The sequence below is a fragment of the Podarcis gaigeae genome, assembly GCF_964106915.1.
Source record: "Podarcis gaigeae genome assembly, chromosome: 10".
In the NCBI taxonomy this organism is placed as follows: domain Eukaryota; kingdom Metazoa; phylum Chordata; class Lepidosauria; order Squamata; family Lacertidae; genus Podarcis; species Podarcis gaigeae.
The window spans coordinates 6012943-6040614 of NC_139686.1; the positions used below are offsets into that span (position 1 = coordinate 6012943).

The 27672-nt window shown below is 46.5% G+C and overlaps 1 protein-coding gene across 2 annotated transcripts in view; it reads left to right on the forward strand.

Moving 5' to 3' along the window:
* Positions 1 to 140: 140 nt before the first annotated feature.
* Positions 141 to 27672, forward strand: part of FBH1 (F-box DNA helicase 1) — a 42592-nt gene continuing 15060 nt past the window's right edge. Inside the window, exons 1-17 of one of the 2 annotated variants that reach the window (XM_083700071.1) lie at positions 141 to 263; positions 1666 to 1830; positions 3443 to 3993; positions 6587 to 6717; positions 7868 to 8006; positions 10099 to 10289; positions 11828 to 11941; positions 12714 to 12805; positions 14077 to 14245; positions 16003 to 16225; positions 18982 to 19069; positions 19597 to 19683; positions 21418 to 21554; positions 22251 to 22350; positions 23108 to 23232; positions 24173 to 24233; positions 25569 to 25763. In XM_083700071.1, the coding sequence (XP_083556197.1) occupies position 263; positions 1666 to 1830; positions 3443 to 3993; positions 6587 to 6717; positions 7868 to 8006; positions 10099 to 10289; positions 11828 to 11941; positions 12714 to 12805; positions 14077 to 14245; positions 16003 to 16225; positions 18982 to 19069; positions 19597 to 19683; positions 21418 to 21554; positions 22251 to 22350; positions 23108 to 23232; positions 24173 to 24233; positions 25569 to 25763 (2569 nt within the window). In that variant the 5' untranslated portion in view covers positions 141 to 262. Of the gene's footprint in view, positions 264 to 458; positions 478 to 1665; positions 1831 to 3442; positions 3994 to 6586; positions 6718 to 7867; positions 8007 to 10098; positions 10290 to 11827; positions 11942 to 12713; positions 12806 to 14076; positions 14246 to 16002; positions 16226 to 18981; positions 19070 to 19596; positions 19684 to 21417; positions 21555 to 22250; positions 22351 to 23107; positions 23233 to 24172; positions 24234 to 25568; positions 25764 to 27672 lie in introns of those variants that run through there. The other variant, XM_083700070.1, reaches the window with a different exon arrangement.

Here is a 27672-nt window from a genome sequence, read left to right on the forward strand (position 1 = left end):
CCGGAAGCAAAGAGGAAGTACGTTAGCAAACTCCGGGCAACGTGTCCGCCCGCGCCCTCCGAGCCCTGGCAATGGCTCGGCCCAACCCGGAAGAGCCCGCGGGCCGGCGAGCTCTATGGCTCGCCAGGAGCGTCAATCAGGGGAGGGCGGGGCCTAGGCGCCTAGCAAGGTACGCTGCGCGAAGCAAAAACCCTAGAGGCGGGTTAGGTGGGCGTGCAAAGGCGACGCCTCTTTCCTGCTTTCAAGTTTCCTCCAAGATGAGAGTGAGAGTCTGGGAAGGGGAAAAGGGAAATTGTTAATCCACACCCTTAATTAACTGCAAATGAGGGCTAAAACCCTGGTTGCATGGGGTGGGGTGTTAGATATATTGAAATTAGGGTTGAATTGCATCTTTATTTTGGGAGGAAATTTGCTGGAACTTTAAAACTGGCAGGAAATCACTTTTTATGTGCATTTTAATCCATAAGTTTTCTGTTAGTTTGTGTGCATTTCAGAGCCTGTGTGTAATTTTATAATCTGCTTTTTGCTTGTAAGTTTCTTTTTACTTGGGTGAGTGTGTGTGTCTGGTTTTAACTATTAAGTCCATTTTTCTTAGGGTCTTTTCCTTTCCCTGCCCACCCCCCTAATATTCCTAAGAGTGTCTCTTCTCCAGTCTTCAGAGGCAGAAAAATGTCCCCCTTTCCTTCCACTCTGCGGTTTTAATCCGAAATCTTAGGCGCAGAACTGCACCCAGAGCTCAGAAACCGCTCGCGCTAATGAAATTCCCTGTCACAAAATGTCCCTGGAAAAATGGGAATTTCGAACACTGTTTTCACGTCTTTGCGAACCGCTGTGTGCTTTTTGTGATGTGGCGGCGTATAGATTATTTAATAAATCGTTAATTGGTTTTTAAAAATTTGTTTAGCACATTATCTTTAATATTAACTCACCTTTCTTTCCCTGACAGAGCCTTGAGGTGGCTTACTGATAAAGACAGGAACAGCTAACAACATTGATGACGAATAATTTAAAATATAATAATAAAGGAATTAAAACTATATTTAAATATAAAAGTTGCGTTGGAAGCAAACGGATGATTACGGTAAAAACAGCAGGGCACCAGCCCTTCCAGCAAAATAAATACAGTGGTGCCTCGCAAGACGAAAAGAATCCGTTCCGCGATTCTCTTCGTCTAGCGGTTTTTTCGTCTTGCGAAGCAAGCCCATTGACAGCTTAGCGGATTAGCGCTATTAGCGGTCTAGCGGCTTTTAGCGATCAGCTGAGAAGCGGCTTTTCAGCGGATCAGCTGTTAAGTGGCTTAGCGGCTTAGGAAAAGGGCGAAAAAAGCGGGGGGGGGAAACCGCGGGAACTCGCAAGACATTTTCGTCTTGCGAAGCAACCCCATAGGGAAATTCGTTTTGCGAAGCACCTCCAAAACGGAAAACCCTTTCGTCTAGCGGGTTTTCCGTCTTGCGAGGCGTTCGTCTTGCGGGGCACCACTGTAGCTATAATAGCAATAATAATTTTCATTGTAACAAAAAAAGGGCACCTAGACTGTTGTGGCGACTGTAACCTACATTTAAGGCATTTAGCTTATGCACCTGAGTTTTTAACACTGCGTCACCCGCCCCAATACTGAATTAACACTCAAAAAAGGGTGATTTCTTACTATTTTGTTGAGGACAGTGAGACGACGTAAGCAGCTTCGCCTAACAGCCTTCGAGTGTGAAGCTCTGAACCAGAGCCCGGAAGGGGCCTTATCCTTGACGCAGCCTTTGGGTCGGATACAAGGGAGCCAAGACGTCCACAGAGGTCTATACCCAACTTACCGGACGAAAAAGCACCCCCGAGGTATAGCCGCATGTGGTGGGGGGCTGGAATTGTGTGGACGATCTTTGCTAAATATCAGGTGGTGGGGTTTCAACGTGGGCTTGGGGGAGGCCATAGGCAAAACTCTTGCTTCCATAAATTGGCGGTGGCTAAGCTTGGAGCAAATTGCTGTGTCTCAGCTTTTAACCCACCTCACAAGGTTGTTGGGGTGAGGAAATGAGGGCAGGAGATGTTTGTGGCTGAGGGGCAGACTTGGGAACAGCCTCCAGGATGGGTTAAAACTACAGTGGCACCTTGGTTCTCAAACGCCTTGGTACTCAAACAACTTGGAACCCAAACGCTGCAAGCTCAGAAGGAAGTGTTCCAGTTTGCAAACTTTTTTCGGAAGCCGAATATGCTCCGATTTGAGTGCCACACTTCCATTTTGAGGGTTACGCTGCGGTCTGTCTTTTTTTTGCTATTTATTTTGTGCTTTTGTTTTTGTGGCTTTTTTGTTTGGTTTTTGTGACTGTGGAACTGCAGTGCATCGTTTATTGCTTTCATTTTAGATCATGAGTAGGCAAACTAAGGCCCGGGGGCTGGATCCAGCCCAATCGCCTTCTCAGCATAGCTGTCAACTTTTCCCCTTTCTTGCAAGGAATCCTATTCGGAAAAAGGGAATTTCCCTTAAAAAAACCGAATCGTTGACAGCTATACTTCTCAGTCTGGCCCATGAATGGTCCAGGAATCAGCATGTTTTTACATGATTAGAATGTGTCCTTTTATTTAAAATGCATCTCTGGGTTATTTTGTGAGGCCTGCCTGGTGTTTTTACATGAGAAAGGGACCCCTGACTGTTAGGTCCAGTTGTGCCCGACTCTGGGGTTGCGGCGCTCATCTCGCTTTACTGGCCGAGGGAGCCGGCGTACAGCTTCCGGATCATGTGGCCAGCATGACTAAGCCACGTCTGGCGAACCAGAGCAGCGCACGGAAACGCCATTTACCTTCCCGTTGGAGCGGTACCTATTTATCTACTTGCACTTTGACATGCTTTCGAACTGCTAGGTTGGCAGGAGCTGGGACCGAGCAATGGGATCTCACCCCATCGTGGGGATTCAAACCGTCGACCTTCTGATCAGCAAGCCCTAGGCTCTGTGGTTTAAACCACAGCGCCACCCGCTTCCCCTATACATGAGTAGAATGTGCTTTTATTTAAAATGCATCTCTGGGTTATTTGTGGGGCATAGGAATTCGTTCATTATTTTTTCCAAAATATAGCCCGGCCTCCCACAAGGTCAGTGAACCAGCCCCCTGCTGAAAAAGTTTGCTGACCCCTGCGTTAGATAGTAAATTCATGTTAAACTGCTGTTTTAGGGGTTCTTTTTAAAAGATTTGAACGGATCAATCCATTTTGCATTACTTTCTATGGGAAAGCGTGCCTTGGTTTTGGAACGCTTTGGTTTTGGAACAGACTTCCAGAACGGATTAAGTTTGAGAACCAAAGTACCACTGTACACCTTAAATGGGCATTGTCATTCAAAATGGTCCTACTGGCCAGGACCAATGTGGTCCAGAACATCTGGAAGGTACCAGATGTTGTGGGGAAGGGTGCTGTAAGACTGGAAACAGATCCTGCGATTTCGTTCCTTTCCAGTCTCTGTCAGAGGAGTAGGCCACCAAAGCACCATCACCGACTACTTCAGAAGCAAACCCCAACCGCGTAGATGTGCAGCTGTCGCGGCAAAAGACATTGAGTGCAAACGGGAGGTAGACTTCCTGGAATCCTTTTTCGCTCACGATGACTTCTTAGACCCAGAGGACTCCTGCTCTGTTGTCGGGGACGGCGGGGACCCAGCCCTGATGGCTTCCAGGAAACGGCCACATTTCCCTGAGAGCCCCAACAACCTCGGGGCGGGTAGTGACCAGTGGGACCAGGATGAAAAACCACCACTGGGGCAGCAATCTGAGCAGCCATGGGCTGATGGAAGCCTCAAGCCGGACACCAATGACTTAGACATTGATCCTCTGCCAGATGCATGTTTTGGGCTCCTGGGGACCCCGTGTTGGGATGTTCCCCGGGGAAACATAGAGCAGCTGCCCAACGAGGTTCTCCGCGAGATCTTTGCCCTCGTGCCCGCGGCCCATCTCTTCCAGAGCCTCACCTTGGTGTCTCATCGCTGGCACCGAATTATCTCTGACCCTCAGGTGAGCGATGCTTCCTCCTTGGTTGGGTTCGAAATTAGCCAGGCGTGTTTTGAGACTGGCACGGGCTCAATTGTGGCCATGTGGAGATCTCTGGGTTCAAGTTTGGCAACTGATATCTCCCTCCGACTGGCCCCTCCAGCTTTCTTAAGCAGGTAAGCAGAAAAGCATATTTATTGCTTTAATGTACCGTATTTTTCACTCTATAGGATGCACTTTTCCCCCTCCAAAAATGAAGGGGAAATGTTTGTGCGTCCTATGGAGCGAATGCAGGCTCCTTGGCTTCATCGAAAGCAACGTGAAGCCTCCGAAGCGCAGAGGGAGCGCTCCCTCCGCACTCCGGAGGCTTCGCGTTGCTTTCACTGAAGCCTGGAGAGCGAGAGGGGTCGGTGCGCACCGACCCCTCTCGCTCTCCAGGCTTCACGGATAGCCACCTGAAGCCTTTGGAGCGCAGCGGCAAGACTCTCCTGGCTTCAGCAAAAGGAACACGAAGCCTTTGGAGCGCAGTGCGTGGTTAGCTTTGGGGGTTAGCTTTGGGGTTAGCTGCACAAAGCCTCCGCAGGGCAACGGGGTGCCTTCATCCCACTGCCCTCCGGAGGGTTCGCGGGCTGTCCCTGAAATCTCCACAGGGCACGGGGATGAAGGCTCCCTGTGCCCTGTGGAGGCTTCGCGCAAAGCTAGACCAGCTATCCCAGTGGCTATCCCAGAAGCCAGAACAGCAATAGGCTATCCCAGAAGCCAGGTCCCTCTTGCTGTTCTGGCTTCTGGGATTCAGAATTCCTCCCCCCCAAACTAGGTGCGTCCTATCGTCTGGCACGTCCTATGGAGCAAAAATACGGTATATCCCACCGTTTTCTTCCCAAGGAGTGCATGGGGAGAAGTTCGCATGGCGCCTTCATTATACACCTTTAGGCGCCAGGCGAAAATGTTCCTTTTTAACCAGGCCTTTGGTTGATTTCACATCCTATGCCCTTTCAAAATGTGGGTGTTTTTTGGTGGGGGGCAGGGAGAGTTACTGGGTGGTTGTTTTTATTTTGATTATATATTTTGTGGTTTTATATTTTGATTTTTGTTCCATGAACAGCCCTAAGACCTCTGGGTATAAGGGAGTGCAGTCATACCTTGGGTTACACTTGGGTTACACTTCAGGTTGCGTTTTTTCAGGTTACGGACGCGCTGAAACCCAGAAGTACCGGAACGGGTTACTTCCGGGTTTCGGCGGTCCCACATGCGCAGAAGTGCTAAATTGCGCTTTGCGCATGCACAGAAGTGCCGAATCGTAATCTGCGCATGCGCAGACACACCGCTGCGGGTTGTGAATGCCTCAGGTTGCGAACATGCATCCCACACGGATCACGTTCTCAATCCGAGCGTCCACTGTATATAAATTTGATAAATAATAAGAATAATACATGCTTCACCCCCCCCCTCCTCAGTTAATCCCCACAACGACTTTGTGAGGTAAGTTAAGACAGGGGTCAGCAAACTTTTTCAGCAGGGGGCCGGTCCACTGTCCCTCAGACCTTGTGGGGGGCCGGTCTATATATTTTTTTGGGGGGGGAAATATGAACGAATTCCTATGCCCCACAAATAACCCAGAGATGCATTTTAAACAAAAGGACACATTATACTCATGTAAAAACACGCTGATTCTCAGACCATCTGCGGGTCATATTGAGAAGGCGATTGGGCCGGATCCAGCCCCTGGGCCTTAGTTTGCTTAGCCACAGGTTAAGAGATACCGTATTTTTTGCACCATAACACTCACTTTTTTCCTCCCAGAAAGTAAAGGGAAATGTCTGTGCGTGTTATGGAGGAAATGCCTACGGGTGGCATGCCTACGGATTTTCCTCCTCTAAAAACTACGTGCGTGTTATGGTCAGGTGCGTGTTATAGAGCGAAAAATACGGGTATTCCTAGCTGAGCGGTGATTTGAACCCTGATCTCCCAGGTCCTAGTAGGACGCTCTTAACTACGACACCCCACTGGCTTCCTAGAGAACTTCATTTATGGGGCAGCTCTATCAATTAAGTAGGAAAGCTAAATGTCATTTAGAATAGGATGTGAAGTATTTCCCCTGCGTTCGTTTTATTCTGGATTGTTTTACGGGATGTTTTAATGTGTTGTAAACCGCTTTGAGATCTTTTTTCCCCTTTGAAATCTAAAGCTGTCCTGAAATGAAATGAAGAAATTTCACTGAGGAGAAAAGGGCACCTATACCGTCTGTTGTGGCGACCGCAACCTAGGTTTAAGGTGCCATTTGACGATTAGCTTATATAAAGAATAATAAATAATAATAATAATAAATCTATTATTTATACCCTGCCCATCTGGCTGGGTTTCCCCAGCCACTCTGGGTGTCTCCCAACTGAATATTAAAAACACAATACAGCATTAAACATTAAAAACTTCCCTAGACAGGGCTGCCTTCAGATGTCTTTTAAAAGTCAGATAGTTGCCTTGATATCTGATGGGAGGTCACTATATCTGAGTTCCTAACACTGCTTGTTTTACTCCTCTGGGAGGGAAGAATGCATAAATTAAACTTTGTTCAGTTTCCAGAAAGGAGCTGATGCATTGCTTTGGTTTTTTGCAGTTTGTTCCTTGGAAAAAACTGTACTACAAGTATCTGAAATCCGAGGCCCAGGCCCAGCTGATTGTGAAGGCAATCCTGCAACGATACGACCTGACCCCAAAGCAGACCCACTTTCCGCTGGGGTTTTTACGGTGAGTGATGCTTCCAGGGGTGGATTTGATTTAAATCAAATCGATTTAAATCATTAGTCAGTAAGACTCGGATTTAAATCATCATCATTATTATTTTACGGAAAGACTCATTCCTGCTGGTATAATCTTAACATTTACAACCAGATGAAGGTTCCATTTTTGGAATACTAAATTTTCAGAGTAGTTTTTACAGTTCTATCAGAAAATTACTGATTTGGTTATACTATCAGAAATACATAGACACATAATTATGAAATTATGGTGAGGTTTAATAAGTTCACTGTTTATATTTGGACAACTTTTCTGCTGTACTTTATTGGAAGGAGAAAAATAGCCGTTTCCTTAATAACAATTTATTTAACTAAAGCAGTAACATTATAGCATATGTATCCATGTTTGTTAACTGATGTGGTTAACCTTTTTGTTTTGTTTTTAAATCCTTAGACTGAGTTTTGGCACGCATGAAAAACTTAAAACAAATCCTTATTTCCTAATGAATAGCCTATGGACTATAATGTAACCTAAATAGGAAACTATCTTTAGAAAGATTTTTCCTCCCAAAGAATTTTATTTTAAAAATCCAATTTAAATTTTAAAAATCTGATATATTTTTTTAAACGGATCCCATTCGCATCCCGAGGTACCACTTTAGATGATAAAAAATAAAATGAAAAAATAAAATTCTTACCTGCACTGATGATAGTTATTGTTTGGATGAGGGGCTTTTATCCATTTCTGCAGTAACATAATCAGTCAATCTGTAGTTGAACTGGGTTCCACACAGTCACAAAAACAAATTAACTGAAACAGCCTCAAAAACGAAAACGCAAAATAAATAGTAAAAACAAAAGTGCCAAACTTAATCCCTTCTGGAAGTCTGTTTGACTTCCGAAATGTTTGAAAACCAAGGCGCAACTTCCGATTGGTGCAGGCGCCCCGGAAACGATAGCCAACAGCTTCATTGGACATTCAGCTCCCGAAAAACAGTTCGAAAACCGGAACACTTTCTTCCGGGTTTTCGGCGTTTGGGAACTAAGGCGTTTGAGAACCAAGGTACCACTGTATGTCATTTCCTGCGAAGACAGTCCTGACCTGGTGTATGAGGGCTCCACTAACACCATATTTATTTTTTTGCTTTGTTTCCACTCAGATGTGTTGCTTCTGCGAAGAGCCGTCGCTGCTGGGACCCCAGAGCGATCCGACAGTGCTTGACAAACCACTCTCTATTTCCCAAGGCTGAAGCCTGCCTTGCCAGCTGGCTGCCTGAGCTGTCGAGCCCCAACGCGGGAGTAAGCGTGGCATGCTTATTCTCTCTGCACTCTGCATATTCTGCTGCATTAAGGCTGCGATCCCACTGGACCTGGCAGCATGTGGCCGTTGAGCCCGGTGGTGCTTACGTCCGCGTAAACGTGCATTGCATTGTACCGTAGGAGAGTTGACCGTTCCCTGGCTCTCAGTCCCCTTCCCCATTTGTGTGTGTGTGTATTTAGCGTGTTTTTTGCTCTATAAGACTCACTTTTTCCCTCCTAAAAAGTAAGGGGAAATGTGTGTGCGTCTTATGGAGCGAATGCAGGCTGCGCAGCTATCCCAGAAGCCAGAACAGCAAGAGGGATTGCTGCTTTCACTGCGCAGTGATCCCTCTTGCTGTTCTGGCTTCTGAGATTCAGAATTTTTTTTTCTTGTTTTCCTCCTCCAAAAACTAGGTGCGTCTTGTGGTCTGGTGCGTCTTATAGAGCGAAAAATACGGTAATTTGTGGCTGTCACTAAGGGGGCTTTGAGGTCATTGGAACCTCAATTAAAAGGGTGGCTTGTGGCGCACTGAGCATGCAAGGTGACTGTTGTTTAGTCGTTTAGTTGTGTCCGACTCTTCGTGACCCCCTGGACCAGAGCACGCCAGGCACTCCTGTCTTCCACTGCCTCCTGCAGTTTGGTCAAACTCATGCTGGTAGCTTCGAGAACACTGTCCACCCATCACGTCCTCTGTCGTCCCCTTCTCCTTGTGCCCTCCATCTTCCCCAACATCAGGGTCTTTTCCAGGGAGTCTTCTCTTCTTCTCATGAGGTGGCCAAAGTCTTGGAGTCTCAGCTTCAGGATCTGTCCTTCCAGTGAGCACTCAGGGCTGATTTCCTTCAGAATGGAGAGGTTTGATCTTCTTGCAGTCCAGGGGACTCTCAAGAGTCTCCTCCAACACCAGAATTCAAAAGCATCCATTCTTCGGCAATCAGCCTTCTTTATGGTCCAGCTCTCACTTCCATACATCGCTACTGGGAAAAGGTGACAGGAAGGTCTAAAGGAGTGGTTCACGAATCTTGGGGCTCCCTAGAGGACATGAAGGGGGGAGAGCCATTGGTGTAAACAATTATCGTGTTGGAAAGCGGGTGTTGCTGTACTAGGTTCATCAGCCTTTCTGAATTACCGAATTTTTCCATGTATAAGAAGACCCCTATTTTTTTTTAACCCAAAATTAAGAAATTAAGTTGTTTAAAGCCCTAAATGGCCTCAGCCCAGTATACCTGAAGGAGCGTCTCCACCCCCATTGTTCTGCCAGGACACTGAGGTCCAGCTCTGAGGGCCTTCTGGCGGTTCCCTCCCTGTGTGAAGCGAGTTTATAGGGAACCAGGCAGAGGGGCTTCTTGGTGGTGGCACCCACCCTGTGTCATCCCACCAGATGCCAAAGAGATAAACAACTACCTGGCATTTAGAAGGCATCTGAAGGCAGCCCTGTTCAGGGAAGTTTTTAATGTGTGACATTTTAATGTATTTTTAATCTTTGTTGGAAGCCGCCCTCTTCTAAGCGCAAGATCAGTGTTTCTGTAACAAACCTCCAATCTGCTGCCTGCCAGACATTTTGGACTACGAATCCCATCATCCGCGCTGACTGAGACTGATGGGAATTGTGATCTAAAACATCTGGTGGGTGCCTGGTTTTTTCATGCTGTTCAAGTGCTCAAAATGCATTGTGTTAATGAACTACCATATTTTCTCCTGTATAACATGCCCCATTTATATGACGCCCCCTATTTTTGTGGACTCCAAATTGAGAAAATGGGGAGAGATTGTATCCGTGTATAGGACGACCCACAATTTTGAACCTAATTTTTTAATTAAAAAAGCCTAGTCTTGTACACTGAAAAGCACAGTAAGTTCTGTTATCCTTTGACAGATGGTTCTCTGGTTCCATGTTGGAAATAGGCCTGGTAAATTGCATTTCTAAAGCCTAATAATAATAATAATAACATTAAATTATTTGTACCCTGCCCATCTAACCGGGTTGCCCAGCCACTCTGGGCGGCTTCCAACACATCTAAAAACATAATAAAACACAAAACTTAACCTTTGCGATGAACCTAATTATTATTGTTTTTTAAATATCCTTTCCAGCCTCCGTACATTTGGGCCATATTTGCTACTATTGTGCTGATCTCTGGAGGTGTCTCTGACGTCCAGGAGCTGGTGGCTTCCGTTAGGAGACCCAGCTCCAGCCTCTCGCTAGCGGACGTCATGGAAGTTCTGTACTGCATGGCCACTGTGCTGTTTGCCATGCGGGATAAAAAGATTCACATCAGCAACAGGTACGTCTGCCAAGGCCCAGGGGCTTAAAAGGGGGGCAGGGCAGTCAAGGGTCCCAGCGGCGGCGAAACCCAAGTTGCATCCTTGAACACAGACGCACGTTTGCCTTGACTCCTTCTGTGCCAAATTTTAAACACCAGCTGAAAATTTTTCTGTTCCGCCAGGCCTGCGCAGAGGCAGTTAAGGATATAACCTTCCGCAGCGGTTAATTTGATACCTGTCTTTAACTCTTTAAAACGGTTTTATTGTATGGTTTTGTGTGTTCTGTGCAGTGAACCCCTTTGATTTTGATTTTTTTTAAATGAAGCAGTGGTATGCAATATATACCGTATTTTTCGCTCTATAAGACGCACTTTTCCCCTCCTGAAAAGTAAGGGGAAATGTGTGTGCGTCTTATGGAGCGAATGCAGGCTGCGCAGCTATCGCTGAAGCCAGGAGAGCATGAGGGATCGGTGCGCACCGATCCCTCTTGCTCTCCTGGCTTCGCTTCGCTGGAGAGCCGCTGCACAGAGAGGGAGAGAACATTTTTTTTCTTGTTCTCCTCCTCTAAAACTAGGTGCGTCTTATAGAGTGAAAAATACGGTATATGTTATTTTTTTAAAAAATCAATTCATTCTCCTGCTTAGACTACTGCAATGCGCTCTATGTGGGGCTACCTTTGAAGGTGACCCGGAAACTGCAATTAATCCAGAATGCGGCAGCTAGACTGGTGAGTGGGAGTGGCCGCCGGGACCACATAACACCGGTCTTGAGAGATCTGCATTGGCTCTCAGTACGTTTCTGAGCACAATTCAAAGTGTTGGTGCTGAAAGTGTTGGTGTCTTGAAAGTCCTAAATGGCCTTGGTCCTGTATACCTGAAGGAGCGTCTCCACCCCCATCGTTCAGCCCAGACACTGAGATCCAGCGCCGAGGGCCTTCTGGCAGTTCCCTCGCTGCAAGAATTAAGGTTACAGGGAATCCAGACAGAGGGCCTTCTTGGTAGTGGCACCAGATGTGAAGGAAATAAGCAGCTATCCTATCTTTAAAAGACATCTGAAGGCAGCCCTGTTCAGGGAAGTTTTTAATATTTAATGCTGTACTCTTTTTAGCACTTGATGGGAGCCACCCAGAGTGGCTGGGGAAACCCAGCCAGATGGGCGCGGTATAAATAATAAATTATTATTATTATTATTATTATTATTATTATTATTATTATTATTATTATTATTATTAATAATCATTTCCCAGAATTCTTTTATTACTTTACAGTTCCACCACAGGTGGCAAAAGGTGCCTTCTTTTTCTTTACATTTCCAGCAGATATTTGAACTTGTCCTATACATTTTTGCTAATTTACTCGGGGTTAAATACCAGTGAGACATCATTTTTGCAACATTTTCTTGTAATGTATGACATTCTGTGAATCTCAAATCCCCCTTCCACGATTTCCCCCATGCTGACATCTGTATATTGTTACCTAGGTTTGTTTTTTCCATCCTCGCTTAATGCTGTTAGGGACCTCTTTCGATTCACACACTCCTTCTCTCTGCATCCTTGTAGGTTTCACTACAGTATTTTCTACTGCCTCTATCTCCTGGAGAATTCTAACAACGGCACCACATTCATCGAGCCGGAATGGGGCAGCTCCGGATATGAAAGAGGCCCTCAGTGCAGGTATTTGCTGTCTTTACGTCAAAAGCTGAAATGAACAGCGGCCGTCGCCAGCTTGCCTTGCAAGCCCTCCTGAATCTTCCAACATTTCAGGTTCATTGGATGAGTTCTGGTGTGATGAGAGAGGGAGGAAAATTTCCTGTATCAGCTTTCTCCCTCGCGGGACAGGTTTTTGGCTGCCACAGATTCGGAGAATGGGGGATCATTTAATTGCCATGTTCTGTTGTTGTCGTTTAGTCGTGTCCGACTTTTCGTGACCCCCTGGACCAGAGCACGCCAGGCACTCCTGTCTTCCACAGCCTCCCGCAGTTGAGTCAAACTCATGTTGGTCTCTTTGAGAACACTGTCCCACCACCTCGTCCCCTGTCATCCCCTTCTCCTTGTGCCCTCCATCTTTCCCAACATCAGGGTCTTTTCCAGGGAGTCTTCTCTTCTCATGAGGTGGCCAAAGTATTGGAGCCTCAGCTTCAGCATCTGTCCTTCCAGTGAGCACTCAGGGCTGATTTCCTTCAGAATGGAGAGGTTTGATCTTCTTGCAGTCCATGGGACTCCCAAGAGTCTCCTCCAGCACCAGAATTCAGAAGCATCAATTCTTCGGCGATCAGCTTTCTTTATGGTCTAGTTCTCACTTCCATACATCACTACTGGGAAAACCATAACTTGAACTATATGGACCCTTGTTGGCAAGGTGATGTCTCTGCTTTTTAAGATGCTGTCTAGGTTTGTGTTCCATGCCGTTTCATTAATCCATGTTGGTTTTGGTCCTTTTCTTCAGCAACCCTGATACACGACTCACTTGTGAACAGCAGAATATCTTAAATCACGCAATTGCACCAGGGGAGGTTATGAAAATCATCGCTTTTGCAGGTAAGGTGGCTTAAGTCGACACAGAATCTTCTTCTTCTTCTTTGGCGATCCCTCGTAGCCGAGTAAGATTGTCTTCCATGGGTACGGTCTTAACAGTGAGTCCGTAAGTGACTGTGGAGGCCAATTCTGGATCCACACGTCCTTCCACAGTGGGGACATAGGTTTCCGGGCGGGAGTTGATCACGGTGAGGGTTTGCCAAACGTAACCTCCTCCTAGCACGTTTCCCCCTTGCGTCCTGAGTTCGAGTGTCTTCAAAGCCCATGACACCTTTGGCAAAGGCTGCTCTCCAAGTGGAGCGCTCGCAGGCCAGTGTTTCCCAGTTGCCGGTGTTTATACTACAGGCCTTAAAATGGCCTCTTGATGGCGCATGGTGCCTTTTGAACTCTCCCTACCTCTGGTGATGGTTGTGGCATTTTTTGGTGACAATTCCTTGGTTTATTCAGGCCACGAATAAACTTATATGGTTTATTCAGGCCATGAATAAACTTATATGTAGACCAGATTCATATATCATCATCATCATCATTTTATTATTATTATGCTGCCCTTCAGGGCAGTTCACAGAATAAAAATACAAGATAAAAGCACAAGTAAATAATTCAGACGCAAACCGCAAACCAACAGCCCCGCTTCCCACAGACACATTTAAAAGGCTGTAGAATATCAATAAGCCAAAGGCCTGGCTGAAGAGTAATGTTTATATATGTTATAGAATATACAATGGTACCTCAGGTTACATACGCTTCAGGTTACAGACTCCACTAACCCAGAAATTTTACCTTGGGTTAAGAACTTTGCTTCAGGATGAGAACAGAAATCGTGCTCTGACGGCGCGGCAGCAGCAGGAGGCCCCATTAGCTAAAGTGGTGCTTCAGGTTAAGAACAGTTTCAGGTTAAGTACGGACCTCCGGAACGAATTAAGTACTTAACCTGAGGTACCACTGTATATTTATTCTGTATTTTATAGCGTATAGAACACTTTGAGTCCCTGTCAGGGAAAAAGTCAGGGTATGAATAAATACGTAATGAAAAGGATGATAATAATACATCTGAATTGACAGAGTACAGCCAGTTATTGCTTCAATTTCCGTCACTGTAACTAACCAGAACATAGCTCTTTATCTAAATAAGTCTTGTTGGACTTCCCGCTCCCATCAACCCCAGTCCACGTGGTCAGCCGTCCAGCAGCTTTCGGAGGGTTGGAGCTGCTCCAGCCACGATCTACACTACAGTTTTGGAACTGTGGAAAGAGTTTCCGTTTCCTCCTCAGGGACAGGGAAGACTTCCACCCTGATCAGGTACGCTGAGAAATGGTCCAAGCTTAGATTCCTGTACCTGGCGTTCAACAGGACCATTGCGGATCAGGCGGTGCAGAGGTTCCCCCCAAACGTGACGTGCAAGACAGTCCACTCCTTGGCCTTCAAGGAAGTCGGGAAAAAGTAAGTGGCAGCCTTCTCGTGGATTTGCCCTGGTTAAATGCAGGAACACAAGAAACACCCTCAAGGGCCCATCAATGGCCAGCATCCTGGCCTTGCAGTCGCCGACCAGATGCATGTGGGGAGGCAGCAAGCAGAGGGCCTTCTCGGTGGTGGCGCCCGCCCTGTGGAACAGCCTCCCACCAGATGTCAAAGAGAACAACTACCAGACTTTTAGAAGACATCTGAAGGCAGCCCTGTTTAGGGAAGCTTTTAACGTTCAGTAAGTTATTGTATTTTAGTGTTCTGTTGGAAGCTGCCCAGAGTGGCTGGGAAAACCCAGCCAGATGGGCGGAGTATAAATAATAAATAATAATAATAATCATAATAATAATCTGAGCACAGGAGCAACCCTCTCTCCTCCTCTGGTTCCTAGCGACTGGTCTTCAGAAGCGTTGCTGCCTCTGACAGTAATAATAATAATAATAATAATAATAATAATAATAATTTTTTATTTATACCCCGCCCTCCCCAGCCAAGGCCGGGCTCAGAGCGGCTTACAAACAATAATAAAAACAAGAAGAATGATTTCAGCTTAAAAACAAAAATAAAATACAACATTAAAATAATGGAACATTAAAATATTAAAATGTAGCCTCGTCACAGGAGGAGAAGGAAAAGAAAAGAAAAAAGAAAAAGAGAGAGAGAGGGAGGGAGGGAGGGAATCAAATTGGCTCCAAGTAGAGGGCAGAGCTGCTGCTTCTTCTTTGACGATTACTCATAGCCGAGTAAGATTCTCTTCCGTAAACACGATTTTAACAACGAGTCCGTAAATGACTGTGGAGGCCAATTCTGGATCCGCACACAGCCATACTGGCAGCAGCATAGCGTGGGTTGTCAGCACTTGCGGCAAGGCAAGTAATTTGCGCCCCCAAACCCGGGGCAAGGTAAGTAATTTGCGCCCCTAACCTGCCGCCGCTGCCAGCTTCTTCTTGCTGCTGCTGGGGTATTTATGGTAAGGTAGCCACGGCGGCGGCGGCAGGTCCGTGTCAGGTGATCTGAGGCGAGTTGCCGCTGGCGCTGCCGCCCAAACGACGCCGCTTGCCCGGAGGAGGAGGAGGGCAGAGAGGCGAGGAAAATGCAACATGGCCCAGCAGCTGCAGCAGCGGCGGGGGGGGGCTGTGAGGAGGGGCTGCCTGGCGCACCCTCCGCGGCGAGCGCTGAGAGCCGCTGCCTGCTACAGCCTGCGCCCGAGGCTCTTTGGCAACTCCGGAGGCGGCGAGCGCGCCCCCCCAGATGTTGCGCCTGGTGCGGCCGGCCCCCCCTGCACCCCCCACGCTACGCCACTGCATACTGGCTAGTAAGCTTTATAGCTGTCAGATGGCAGTGGTGGTTGCTGGTGCGTAACCAGTCAGGGCTCTGGTTACTCCAGCCACTCTAGGCAGCTTCCAAAAAAATATTAAAATACCGTATTTACAAGCATTTATTAAAAAGCGTATTTACAAGCATTTTATTCACCATCAGGACAAAGGAAAAACATGTCGGCTTCCCTTCGTGTCCATGCAAACAGCGTAAGCAAAAGCTATACACAACGGAAGTTCCCAGCAGGCTGTGCTGGAAGTAAACAGACATGTGACACATCTGTTTTAAGGTGGAACGGAACATCCTAATCCTAACATGGAGGGCGTCTCCTTGAACGAGGTGCCCTCGGACTTCACGGTTGTAAAGTCTCTTCTTTCTCTCTCTCTCCCTCCCGTTGCCCCGCTTCCAACCTGGTGCAGCTACAAGAAGAAGCTCAACGCTGGCTCGCTGAGCTCCTATTGTGTCAGCTTCGTCCTCCGCAACCGCGAGGGCCAGTCGTTGTACACCAGAGCCAAGACAGTGATTGAGACCCTCTCGGCGTTCTTTGCCTCCGCCGACGAATCCATCTCTACGGAACACGCACCCCTCTGGTGCAAGAACAACCAGGGGCAGATCGTTCTTATCCAGGAAGCGGAAAAGCGAGTGAGTATTTGTGATCAGGAGAAGCTCGGCTCCTTTATCGCTCCAGGTTTGGGCAGGAAGGCATTGCAGGAGGGCAGGGGGCTTGCCGGTGTTGAAAGCATCGGAAAGCCCTAGGGACTGCTATTGCCTCTGCCTCACACGCAAAACTGGCTGCCGCAAACGCCTTTCTCCGATTTTGGCATTTTTTTGGCCCCTCGTTAGCAAGGGTCCTCCAGGCGGTTCTCACAAAATTGAAAATGAGGAGATGTGCAACAGTCGAAGCTGAAACTCGAAAATTGCTCCATGCCCTGGTGGTCTCGTGGTTTGAGTGCTGTAATGCCCAATGCGTGGGGCCACCATCACATCTGGTTTACAAGCTGCAGCAAAGGGGCTTTGGCTACCGAGCAAATTTCTAGGTTCTTTGGCTGATATTTAAAACTAAACAACTTGGGGCCAGGATTCCTTGCAGACTGCCTCTCCTGGTACTGACCAAGCCAATGGCCCGCCCCCCCCCGCCACTTTTCTTAATGACTGGTTGGGTTTTGTAAGTTTACAAAGCTAAATATGAAAAAAAGTAAGGCATAATAACAAATAGAGAAGGCAGGGACAGCCACCAGTTTCGATGGCTTTAAAAAAGAATTGGACAAATTCATGAAGGAAAATTGGATAAATTTAGGGGGGGGCGGGAAGGGGGGTAATACAATATAATAATCATCATCATCATCATCATCATAATAATAATGGTAAAGGTAAAGGGTAAAGGGACCCCTGACCATTAGGTCCAGTCACGGACGACTCTGGGGTTGCGGCGCTCATCTCGCTTTATTGGCCGAGGGAGCCGGCGTACAGCTTCCGGGTCATGTGGCCAGCATGACTAAGCCGCTTCTGGCGAACTAGAGCAGCGCACGAAAATGCCGTTTACCTTCCCGCCGGAGCGGTACCTAATTATCTACTTGCACTTTGAACTGCTAGGTTGGCAGGAGCTGGGACCGAGCAACAGTAGCTCACCCCGTTGCAGGGATTAGAACCGCCGACCTTCTGATCGGCAAGCCCTAGGGCTCTGTGGTTTAACCCACCGCGCCACCCGCATCCCTAATAATAATAATAATAATAATAATAATAATAATAATAATAATTTATTTATACCCCACTCATCTGGCTGGGTTTCCCCAGCCACTCTGGGCGGCTACCAACAGAACACTAAAATACAATAACCTACTAAACTGCAATAAAATACAGTATTATATGTAACATAACATTTATGAAAAAAAATGAAAAGAATACAGTGGTACCTTGGTTGTCAAACTTAACCCATTCCGGGAGTCCGTTTGACTCCCGTAAGCGTTTGAAAACCAAGGCGCGGCTTCCAATTGGCCACAGGAGCTTCCTGCACTCAATTGGAAGCTGCAAAAGCCACCTCGGACATTCGGCTTCCAAAAAACGTTCGCAAACCGGAACACTCACTTCCGGGTTTGCGGCGTTCGGGGGCCCATTTGTTTGGAAGCCAAGCCGTTCGACAGCCAAGGTACCACTGTATTCCAGCCATGTAAATAATAACAAACAACATTACTCAAATACTCAATACTCAAATAATAAAGCTATTCATTCTGACCCACTAATAAGCAAAACCTAAACACCCCTCCTTAGTCTACAGATCATTCACATCAAACCAACAATCTCCGCCCCCCCTTTAACCTTCCCACCACACCCAGAAGTCTAGTGTCAGCTGTTGCCATATATAATTTATATATAATTTATTACTTCTACCCCGCCCATCTGGCTGGGTTTCCCCAGAACTGCAACTAGATAATGTGTCCGAAGTTCTTTGAGCTCTTGGAGCTACCCTTGTGCCACACTCTCACTTTGCAGCATGCTGGGAAATCTTCAGGATAATAATAATAATAATTTTATTATTTGTAGCCCCCCCATCTGGCTGGGTTTCCCCAGCCACTCTGGGTGGCTCCCAATAGAAACACTAAAAACAGAATAAAACTTCAAACATTAAAAACCTCCCTAAACAGGGCTGCTTTCAGATACCTTCTAAAAGTCAGATACAGTGGTACCTCGGGTTACATACGCTTCAGGCTACAGACTCCGCTAACCCAGAAATAGTACCTCGGGTTAAGAAGTTTGCTTCAGGATGAGAACAGAAATCGTGCAGCGGCGGCACGGCAGCAGCAGGAGGCCCCATTAGCTAAAGTGGTGCTTCAGGTTAAGAACAGTTTCAGGTTAAGTACGGACCTCCGGAACGAATTAAATACATAACCAGAGGTACCACTGTAGTTGTTTCTTTCCTTGACATCTGATGGGAGGGGCGTTCCACAGGGCGGGTGCCACTACAGAGAAGGCCCTGTGCCTGGTTCCCTGTAACCTCACTTCTCGCAGGGAGGGAACCGCTAGAAGGCCCTCGGAGCTGGACCTCAAGTGGACGATGGGGTTGGAGATGCTCCTTCAGGTATATGGACCAAGGCCATTTACAAGTCTGGGTTGGGTAGGTCAAGTCTCCTCTAGGGATGGTCCAGCCTCTCTCCTCTCCCTTTGCAGGGGTGAGGGGTGGGGAGCAAGTTCAACCTCCAGCATCTTCAAGTTGGACTGAGAAAGAAGCCTACCTCAAACCCTGGAGATCTGCTGCCAGCCAGAGCACGCAGTACTGAGCTGCATGGAGCAGTTGGTCTTACTCAGTTTTTAAGGCAGCTTCCTCTGTTCCGTCTTCTTAGCCTGATCAACCCAGGCAATTTTTTATTTTTTTTTATTTTTTGCCTTCTTGTGCTTTGTAGATCATCGTCAACGAAGCAAAGCAAATATGGGAAAATATGAAAAAGCTGGGGCCCGTCAGGGAGATGGCTTATAAGATGACTCATGATGGTAAGTGGGTGATCAGAGGTTGGGGAGAAAGGTCATGCTCCCTGCCTTGATTTCTGCCTAATAATAATAATAATAATAATAAATTTATTATTTATACCCCACCCATCTGGCTGGGTTTCCCCAGCCACTCTGGGTGGCTCCCAACAGAATATTAAACACACGATAAAACATCAAATATTAAAAACTTCCCTGAACAGGACTGCCTTCAGATGTCTTCAGAAAGTCAGTTGTTTTTCTCTTTGACTTCTGACAGGAGGGCGTTCCACAGGGAGGGTGCCACTACCGAGAAGGCCCTCTGTCTGGTTCCCTGTAACTTCGCTTCTCACAGGGAGGGAACCGCCAGAAGGCCCTCAGAGCTGGATCTCAGCTTTTGGGTGCTTGTAGAAATCCCAAAGTGGTGTTGATGAGTCATGGTTTTGCTGCTATAGGTGTAGACACCTATAGGCTTAAAAAAAACACACCAAGGATGGCGTTATATTGCACTCGGAATTATTATTTTTTGACAAATGTTGTGTCCTCCTTTCTAGGGTACTTGAAACTCTGGCAGCTCCAAAAGCCTTCTCTTTCTCACTACGATGCAATCTTCGTTGATGAGGCCCAAGACTGCACCCCCGGTGAGTAATATTTTGGGTTGCACTGAAAAGAGTTTGACTTTTTCCAAGCCCTGCTCTCATAAACAGGGTGAAGGTGTTCTCTTCCTTTAAAATCGACGTAGGGAGATTTGTCACGGCGAACATTTGGCTAAAAGGGCAGGAGCGATCTGTCGTTTTGCAGCAAAAGACTTTGCTTCCAGACTGTTTATTATTATTTTCATTTCTATACCGCTTTATATTAAAAAAAAAAAATCGCAGAGCGGTTTACAGAATATAAAAACGTCAAAAAAAAATCAATAAAACAATCTGAAGAAAGCCAAATATAGACTATACAGTGAAAACAACATAATTAACAGAAAACTAAAATATTATCGCAAAGATTTCAAAACAAAACATTACAAAGGAGGTCAGCTACTGAATATATATTTAACACAAAAAAAACCACAAATCTTAAACACTAAACAATAAGCATCGGAGACCCAGGGTGCATATTTTGATTTAATCATACGATACGATAATCTTCATTGTCATTGTCTCATATAGAACAACGAAATTGAAAATCTACCAGTACATCAGATATTCAGAAACTAATAAGCCTGCTATCCCAGCTATCCCAGCCTGGTTAGCCCCCTAAAAACTCTGATACCCCATTTTTAAATACAATATACTTCCATAGAGACTCCTTACACTGTGTTTAAAACCAAAATCACATTTGGATAGAAACTGTTTCTCAGACGGCTAGTCCTAGTCTTTATAACCCTGTACCTTCTTCCAGAAGGCAGAAGCTGAAAGAGATCATTTCTGGGGTGTGCACTACCCTGCGTTATCTCTGCAGCTTTCTTATGGCACTGCCTGGAAGCATAGATTTGATCCAAGGTGGGAAGAGTGCACCCAATTATTCTCTCTGCAGTCTTTACAACCCTGGACAGCGTTGTTTTCCCCCCGGCCGTGCAGCTCCCAAACCACACACAGAGACCATAAGTTAATACACTCTCAACAGTAGAATGGTAAAATGCCATCAACAGGTCCTTTGAGAGATTGTTTTTCCGGAGGATTCTCAGAAAATATAACCTCTGCTATGTTTCAGATGGGGCGCGGGTGGCGCTGTGGGTTAAACGACAGAGCCTAGGACTTGCCGATCAGAAGGTTGGCGGTTCTAATCCCTGTGACGGGGTGAGCTCAGTCCCTGCTCCTGCCAACCTAGCAGTTCAAAAGCACATCAAGTGCAGGTAGATAAATAGGTACCACTCCAGTGGGAAGGTAAACGGCGTTTCCGTGCGCTGCTCTGGTTTGCCAGAAGCGGCTTAGTCATGCTGGCCACATGACCCAGAAGCTGTATGCCGGCTCCCTCGGCCAATAAAGCGAGATGAGCGCCGCAACCCCAGAGTTGGTCATGACTGGACCTAATGGTCAGGAGTCCCTTTACCTTTACCTTTTTATGTTTCAGATATTAATGGCGGTTGACATTTAGAAAGATAGACTTGTGGAAGCGATGAGTTTTTAGGTGTGGTATTGAGGATGTTCCTGGGCGGCTTTGGAGTAAAAATACAACAAAAGAGTAAAAATACATTAAAACATTGATCATTAAAAACTTCCCTAAACAGGGCTGCCTTCAGATCATTGAAGGTGCCTCTGCCTGTCTGTACCTCTCTCCCCTGTGAAAAATTCACCACGACCTGCATAAACATATGTTTTTCAGTGTACGGCCGAGAAGTTTTGATTCTCTTTCTGAATACGCCATTCCTCTTCCTGCAGCTATCATGGACATTGTCCTCTCCCAGTCGTGTGGCGCCATCTTGGTAGGAGACCCTCACCAGCAGATTTACTCCTTCCGTGGCGCTGTCAATGCGCTGGCCGAAGTGTCTCACACCCACATGTTCTACCTCACAAAGGTGAGCCTCTGCAAAACTTTGGGCCCAGGTGCTTCATTCCGCATTCCCATTGGGGCAACCCACATTCCAGTGGTGGGCAGTTCCAGAAACTGGGCAGGGCGACAAATGCAAATTAAGGGGCGTCTTATACGCGGGGACAGGGACGCGGGTGGCGCCGTGGCTTAAACCACAGAGCCTAGGACTTGCTGATCAGAAGGTCGGCAGTTCGAATCCCCGCGATGGGGTGAGCTCCTATAGCTCAGTCCCTGCTCCTGCCAACCTAGCAGTTCAAAGCGCAAGTAGATAAATAGGTACCGCTCTGGCGGGAAGGTAAGCGGTGTTTCTGTGCGCTGCTCTGGTTCACCAGAAGCGGCTAAGTCATGCTGGCCACATGACCCGGAAGCTGTACGCCGGCTCCCTCGGCCAATAAAGCAAGATGAGCACCGCAACCCCAGAGCCGGTCATGACTGGACCTAATGGTCAGGGGTCCCTTTACCTTTACCTATACGTGGGGACATTTCCCCCCATTTTCTTAAATCTGAGTCCCCCAAAGTAGCAGGGGGCGTCTTATACATGGTGGCGTCTTATAGACGGAAAAATACGCTACGGCTACCTCTAGTAGTTAGGAGCTTGGAAGTCCAAAACCAGATAGGAGAACGGCGGCCCAGTTTCCTGAGCATCGTTTCCCGTTTCCCCTCTGCTTGCTTGCTTCTGCAGAGTTTTCGGTTTGGTTCCGAAATAGCTTACGTCGCCGCTACTCTCCTGGACGTCCTCAAGAAAGTTCGAAAGCAGACGTTGGTCGGCGGCAGCCAGGAAGGTGAGACAATCAACTCAGCTGTATTCCTTTTTTAATTTTTTTAAGGAAGCACCAGAGTGGATTTGATTCAAATCAAATCGATTTAAATCACTAGTCAGTAAGACTTGATTTAAACCATTTTTTTTTTTACAGAAAGACATTCCTGCTGGTATAATCTTAATATTTACAACCAAGTGAAGGTTTCATTTTTGGAATAATGAATTTTCAGAGTAGTTTTTACACTTATATCAGAAATTACTGGTTTGGTTATACTGTTAGAAATGCATAGACAGATAATTGTGAAATTATTGTGAGGTTAAATGAGTTAACCGTTTATATTTGGACAACTTTTCCGCTGTACTTGATTGGAAGGAGAAAAATAATCATTTCCTTAATAATAATTAAAACAATTTATTTAGCTAAAACGGTAACATTGTAGCATATGTATCCATGTTTGTTAACGGCTGTGGTTACATTTTTTTCATTAAAAGAACAAACTTATACTGAGTTTCAGCACACATGAAAAACTTAAAACAAATCCTTGTTTCCTGATAAATAGCCTTTGGACTATAGCGTAACAAATAGAAAACTATCTTTAGAAAGATTTTTTCCTCCAAAAGCATTTTATTTTAAAAATCCAATTTAAATTTTAAAAATCTAATTTAAATTTTAAAAATCCATATATATATATATAAAATCATTGATTTTTATCCACCCTGGGAAGCACTGATTCTCTCAGCTCGGTCTACGACAGATACTTTGCTTCGCTTTTTGGCAGGTAATATCACCGGGACTGATGTGACGGAGAAAGTAACTCGCTTGTCTCGGTGCAACCAAACCGTCTTTGAGGATGCTGTGAAACTTACGAATGGAGAACCACCGGATAAAATACACATCCTTGGGGTATGGAACTAGCTATACACAGGGTTGGGTGGTGGGGAGGAGGAGGTAAAAGTTATGGGGTTTTGCTTGGAGCCCTGGATTTCAGGGGTGAGTGCAGACATCACATTTTTAATGGGCCAGGGCTGTTCTTGAACCGCCCACTCAACATTCAGTGCAAATGGGATCTAGGGGTCCTGTTGTTTAGTCGTTTAGTCATGTCTGACTCTTCGTGACCCCCTGGACCAGAGCACGCCAGGCACTCCTGTCTTCCACTGCCTCCCGCAGTTTGGTCAAACTCATACTGGTAGCTTCCAGAACACTGTCCCACCATCTCGTCCTCTGTCGTCTCCTTCTCCTTGTGCCCTCCATCTTTCCCTGCATCAGGGTCTTTTCCAAAGTTTTGGAGCCTCAGCTTCAGGATCTGTCCTTCCAGTGAGCACTCAGGGCTGATTTCCTTCAGAATGGAGAGGTTTGATCTTCTTGCAGTCCATGGGACTCTCAAGAGTCTCCTCCAGCACCAGAATTCAAAAGCATCCATTCTTCGGCGGTCAGCCTTCTTTATGGTCCAGCTCTCACTTCCATACATCACTACTGGGAAAACCATAGCTTGAACTACAGTGGTGCCTCACAAGACGAAATTAATCCGTTCCGCGAGTCTCTTCGTCTTGCGGTTTTTTCGTCTTGCGAAGCACGGCTATTAGCGGCTTAGCGGCTTTAAGAAAAAGGAAAAAAACTCGCAAGACGTTTCGTCTTGCGAAGCAAGCCCATAGGGAAATTCGTCTTGCGGAATGACTCAAAAAACGGAAAACTCTTCCGTCTAGCGAGTTTTTCGTCTTGCGAGGCATTCGTCTTGCGGGGCACCACTGTATACGGACCTTTGTTGGCAAGGTCCCTCCAAGTCCAACGTCCTGTCCGCACCCAGAGTCTATGTGCAATTCACCCTCCTTTTATTTTTTGTTAGGGGCTTAAAGCCTTTGGCCTCGAGAAGATCCATGACATATGGAAGCTCCTCCATCCCGAATGTAAGTACTTTGGCTAGTGTAAACACTCCTGGGGCTTCGTTTCTGGGTCTCTGCCTCAACTGGGGAAAGCTGTGCCGTTAGAGCATTTTCTGCTCATAATGGCGGACTCGGCTGGCGAGTGGGGGCCATTGGGAAATGAGAGGGAAGTACAGCCGTACCTTGGTTGTCGAACGTTTTGGAACTCGTACGTTTTGGCTCCTGAAAGCCGCAAACCCGGAAGTGATTGTTCCGGTTTGTGAACGTTTTTTTTTTGGAACCTGAATGTCCGATGGGGCTTCCGATTGGCTGTAGGAGCTTCCTGCAGCCAATCAGAAGCTGAGATTTGGTTTTCAAATGTTTTGGAAGTCCAACGGATTTCTGGAATGGATTCTGTTTGACTTCCAAGGTCCGACTATCGAGGAATTTGTGGGAGAGCCCCAGGGTCTGCAGAAGCACTGGAATTAAATCAAATCAAAAACTACAATCACCCCAATGAAGACTGTTTGGCTATTGCAGAAAGCTGTTTTGAGGAGAGAGAATGGAAAAGTAAAGGAGATTGGGAATGGAGTGGAAGGAAGTAGACACAGCTTGCTGACTGTCGAACACTGAACGGAAGCGTCTCAAACCGTAGCATTTTGTCACAAGCCCCGCTTGCGCCACCTAATTCAAATCACACATCATGCAAAGTCATGGTTTATTAAACAACAGCTTAGTGTTGTGTGTGAACCCTGCTTGTCTGTGTTTTGTTTCCTCTCTACAAACCGTTAATATGAAGCTGTGGCATGTTGGCTCACAATCTTTGGCTTGCTTTAACAATGGCTTGGTGTTATGTGTGAACTCAGCACCCTTAGCCAGGGCTTGCTTGATGACTCTACCCAGACGCTCACCCGCTGCTGGAAAACAAACCAAACTTTGAAGAAGCAAGCTGCTTGTTGGATCACCTATGGGACAACTTACGGTTAATGCATGGGTGGTTAAATAAACCATAGCTTGCCATCATGTGCAAACCAGGCCACTGGGTCAGGATACTCCTGATAAGGAGGTCCAGAATCAAATGATAATCCAGACAAGATGGGGAATTTTACTGTGATGGGCCTAGGTTCAGAGGCAAGACGGGAGCAGATCCAGGACTGAGCGTTGTGTGGACTGGGATCCGTGCAGATGGGCCGAGCGAAAGGTGCAAGGCATGATGAATGGATTTGCTAGTTCAGGCAGAAGAACTCGCTAGCAGAGTTGATGGGTTGATTTACGTGTGAACTGCCCACCAATAGCCTCTTCCTACATCAAGGCAGCTGGGAAGAAGGAGGAACTCTCCGTTTTCTCTGAATCATTTTGTCCCTGCTTGTGTGTTCCCAGTGAAACTGGAGGTGACGGACCCCTTTATCAAAAGGTGGGTCGATAAGGGCTTTGCAGGCCTCAAGGACTACGCAGCAAAGTCCGAAGATAAGCAGCTGGAGATGAAGATTGCCATTGTGGAGAAATACAAGGACCGCATCCCGGAGCTGGTGGAAAGAATAGAACAGTGTCATGTGCCCATTCCGCAGATCGCAGGTAAGTGGAGCGCAAGGCAACATTTTTGCTTTCGAGGCCAGAAAAGGAAATTAAACTTGACATGTTTTCTCAAGGACTGATTACTATTACAGTGGTACCTCAGGTTAAGTACTTAACTCGTTCCAGAGGTCCGTACTTAACCTGAATCTGTTCTTAACCTGAAGCACCACTTTAGCTAATGGGGCCTCCCGCTGCCGCCGCCATGTGATTTCTGTTCTTATCCTGAAGCAAAGTTCTTAACGTGAAGCACTATTTCTGGGTTAGCGGAGTGTGTAACTTGAAGCGTATGTAACCTGAAGTGTATGTAACCCGAGGTACCACTGTAGCTTAAATAATGATAATAATAATAATTTATTATTTATCCTCCACCTATCTAGCTGAGTTTCCCCAGCTGCTCTGGGCGGCTTCCAACAAAACACTAAAATACAATAACCTATTAAACATTAAAAGCTTCCCTAAACAGGGCTGCCTTCAGGTGTCTTCTAAAAGTCAGATAGTTGTTGTTCTCTTTGACATCTGGTGGGAGGGTGTTCCACAGGGCGGGTGCCACCACCGAGAAGGCCCTCTGCCTGGTTCCCTGTAACCTCACTTCTCGCAGGCTGGGAACCACCAGAAGGCCCTTGGAGCTGGACCTCAGTGTCCGGGCAGAACGATGGGGGTGGAGACACTCCTTCAGGTATACTGGACCGAGGCCGTTTAGGGCTTTAAAGGTCAGCACCAACACTTTGAATTGTGCTCGGAAACGTACTGGGATCTTACTTTTATGAACTATTGTGGAGGGCTTGGGGGGTGGCACCAAGGCCATAACCCCCCTCCCAGTAGCTCAGAAGTTGACGGATGGCTTTTGTATTCCACTTTCTCTCCAAGGATCTGTAAAGTGGTATCCATAGCTCTCCTCCTCCCCATTTTATAACAACTATGATTAATTCTTAATTATTTACACGGCACCCATCTGGCTGAGTTATGATTTAATAATAATAAAAATAATAAATAGTGATAAAGTGATAAAACATCAAACATTAAGAACTTGCCTAAACAGGGCTGCCTTCAGATATCTTCTAAAAGTCAGATAGTTGTTTATTTCCTTGACATCTGATGGGAGGGCGCCACCACCGAGAAAAAAACTGGGCAACGGTGCGCCGCCTACCCATGACTCCCAAGCCTCCCCTGCCCCCTTCCCCCTTTGTTTTGACAGATCGTGGGGGGGAGGCTTGGGAGCCGTGGGCAGGCACCATTGTCCAGTTTTTTTAAAAAAAAACTCTGCACATTTATGTTTCACAGGGTGCGAAAGAAGGGCTTTGCACCTTTATACAATATGCATGTGTGCTTGGGCCCAGGGTCTTTTGCCTCACCATCCCCACTACTGACTCCCTGTTGCTACTCAGCTTTTTTTTTTTAAAAAAAAGTTCCCCAGATTCATTGAAAAGAATCTGGTAACCATATTACCGTATTTTTTGCTCTATAGGACTCACTTTTTCCCTCCTAAAAAGTAAGCGGAAATGTGTGTGCGTCTTATGGAGCGAATGCAGGCTGCGCAGCTATCCCAGAAGCCAGAACAGCAAGAGGGATTGCTGCTTTCACTGCGCAGAGATCCCTCTTGCTGTTCTGGCTTCTGAGATTCAGAATATTTTTTTTTCTTGTTTTCCTCCTCCAAAAACCAGGTGCATCTTGTGGTCTGGTGCATCTTGTAGAGTGAAAAATACGGTATATGAGGCTGGTTATCCCACAAAATCCAAGCAAGGTGGAGAGCTTAAAAGCTCTTTTTGTGCCAGGTTCACTTTTATGCTTTCTGCCTTGCCTCGGGGGCAAGGCCCTCTTGGTTCGCAGGTTCTGGGAGTACTGGGAATTCTTTCTCTCTCCCCTCCCTCACCCACTAGCCACGGGGCGGCTCCAAGAGTTTGGGTATACC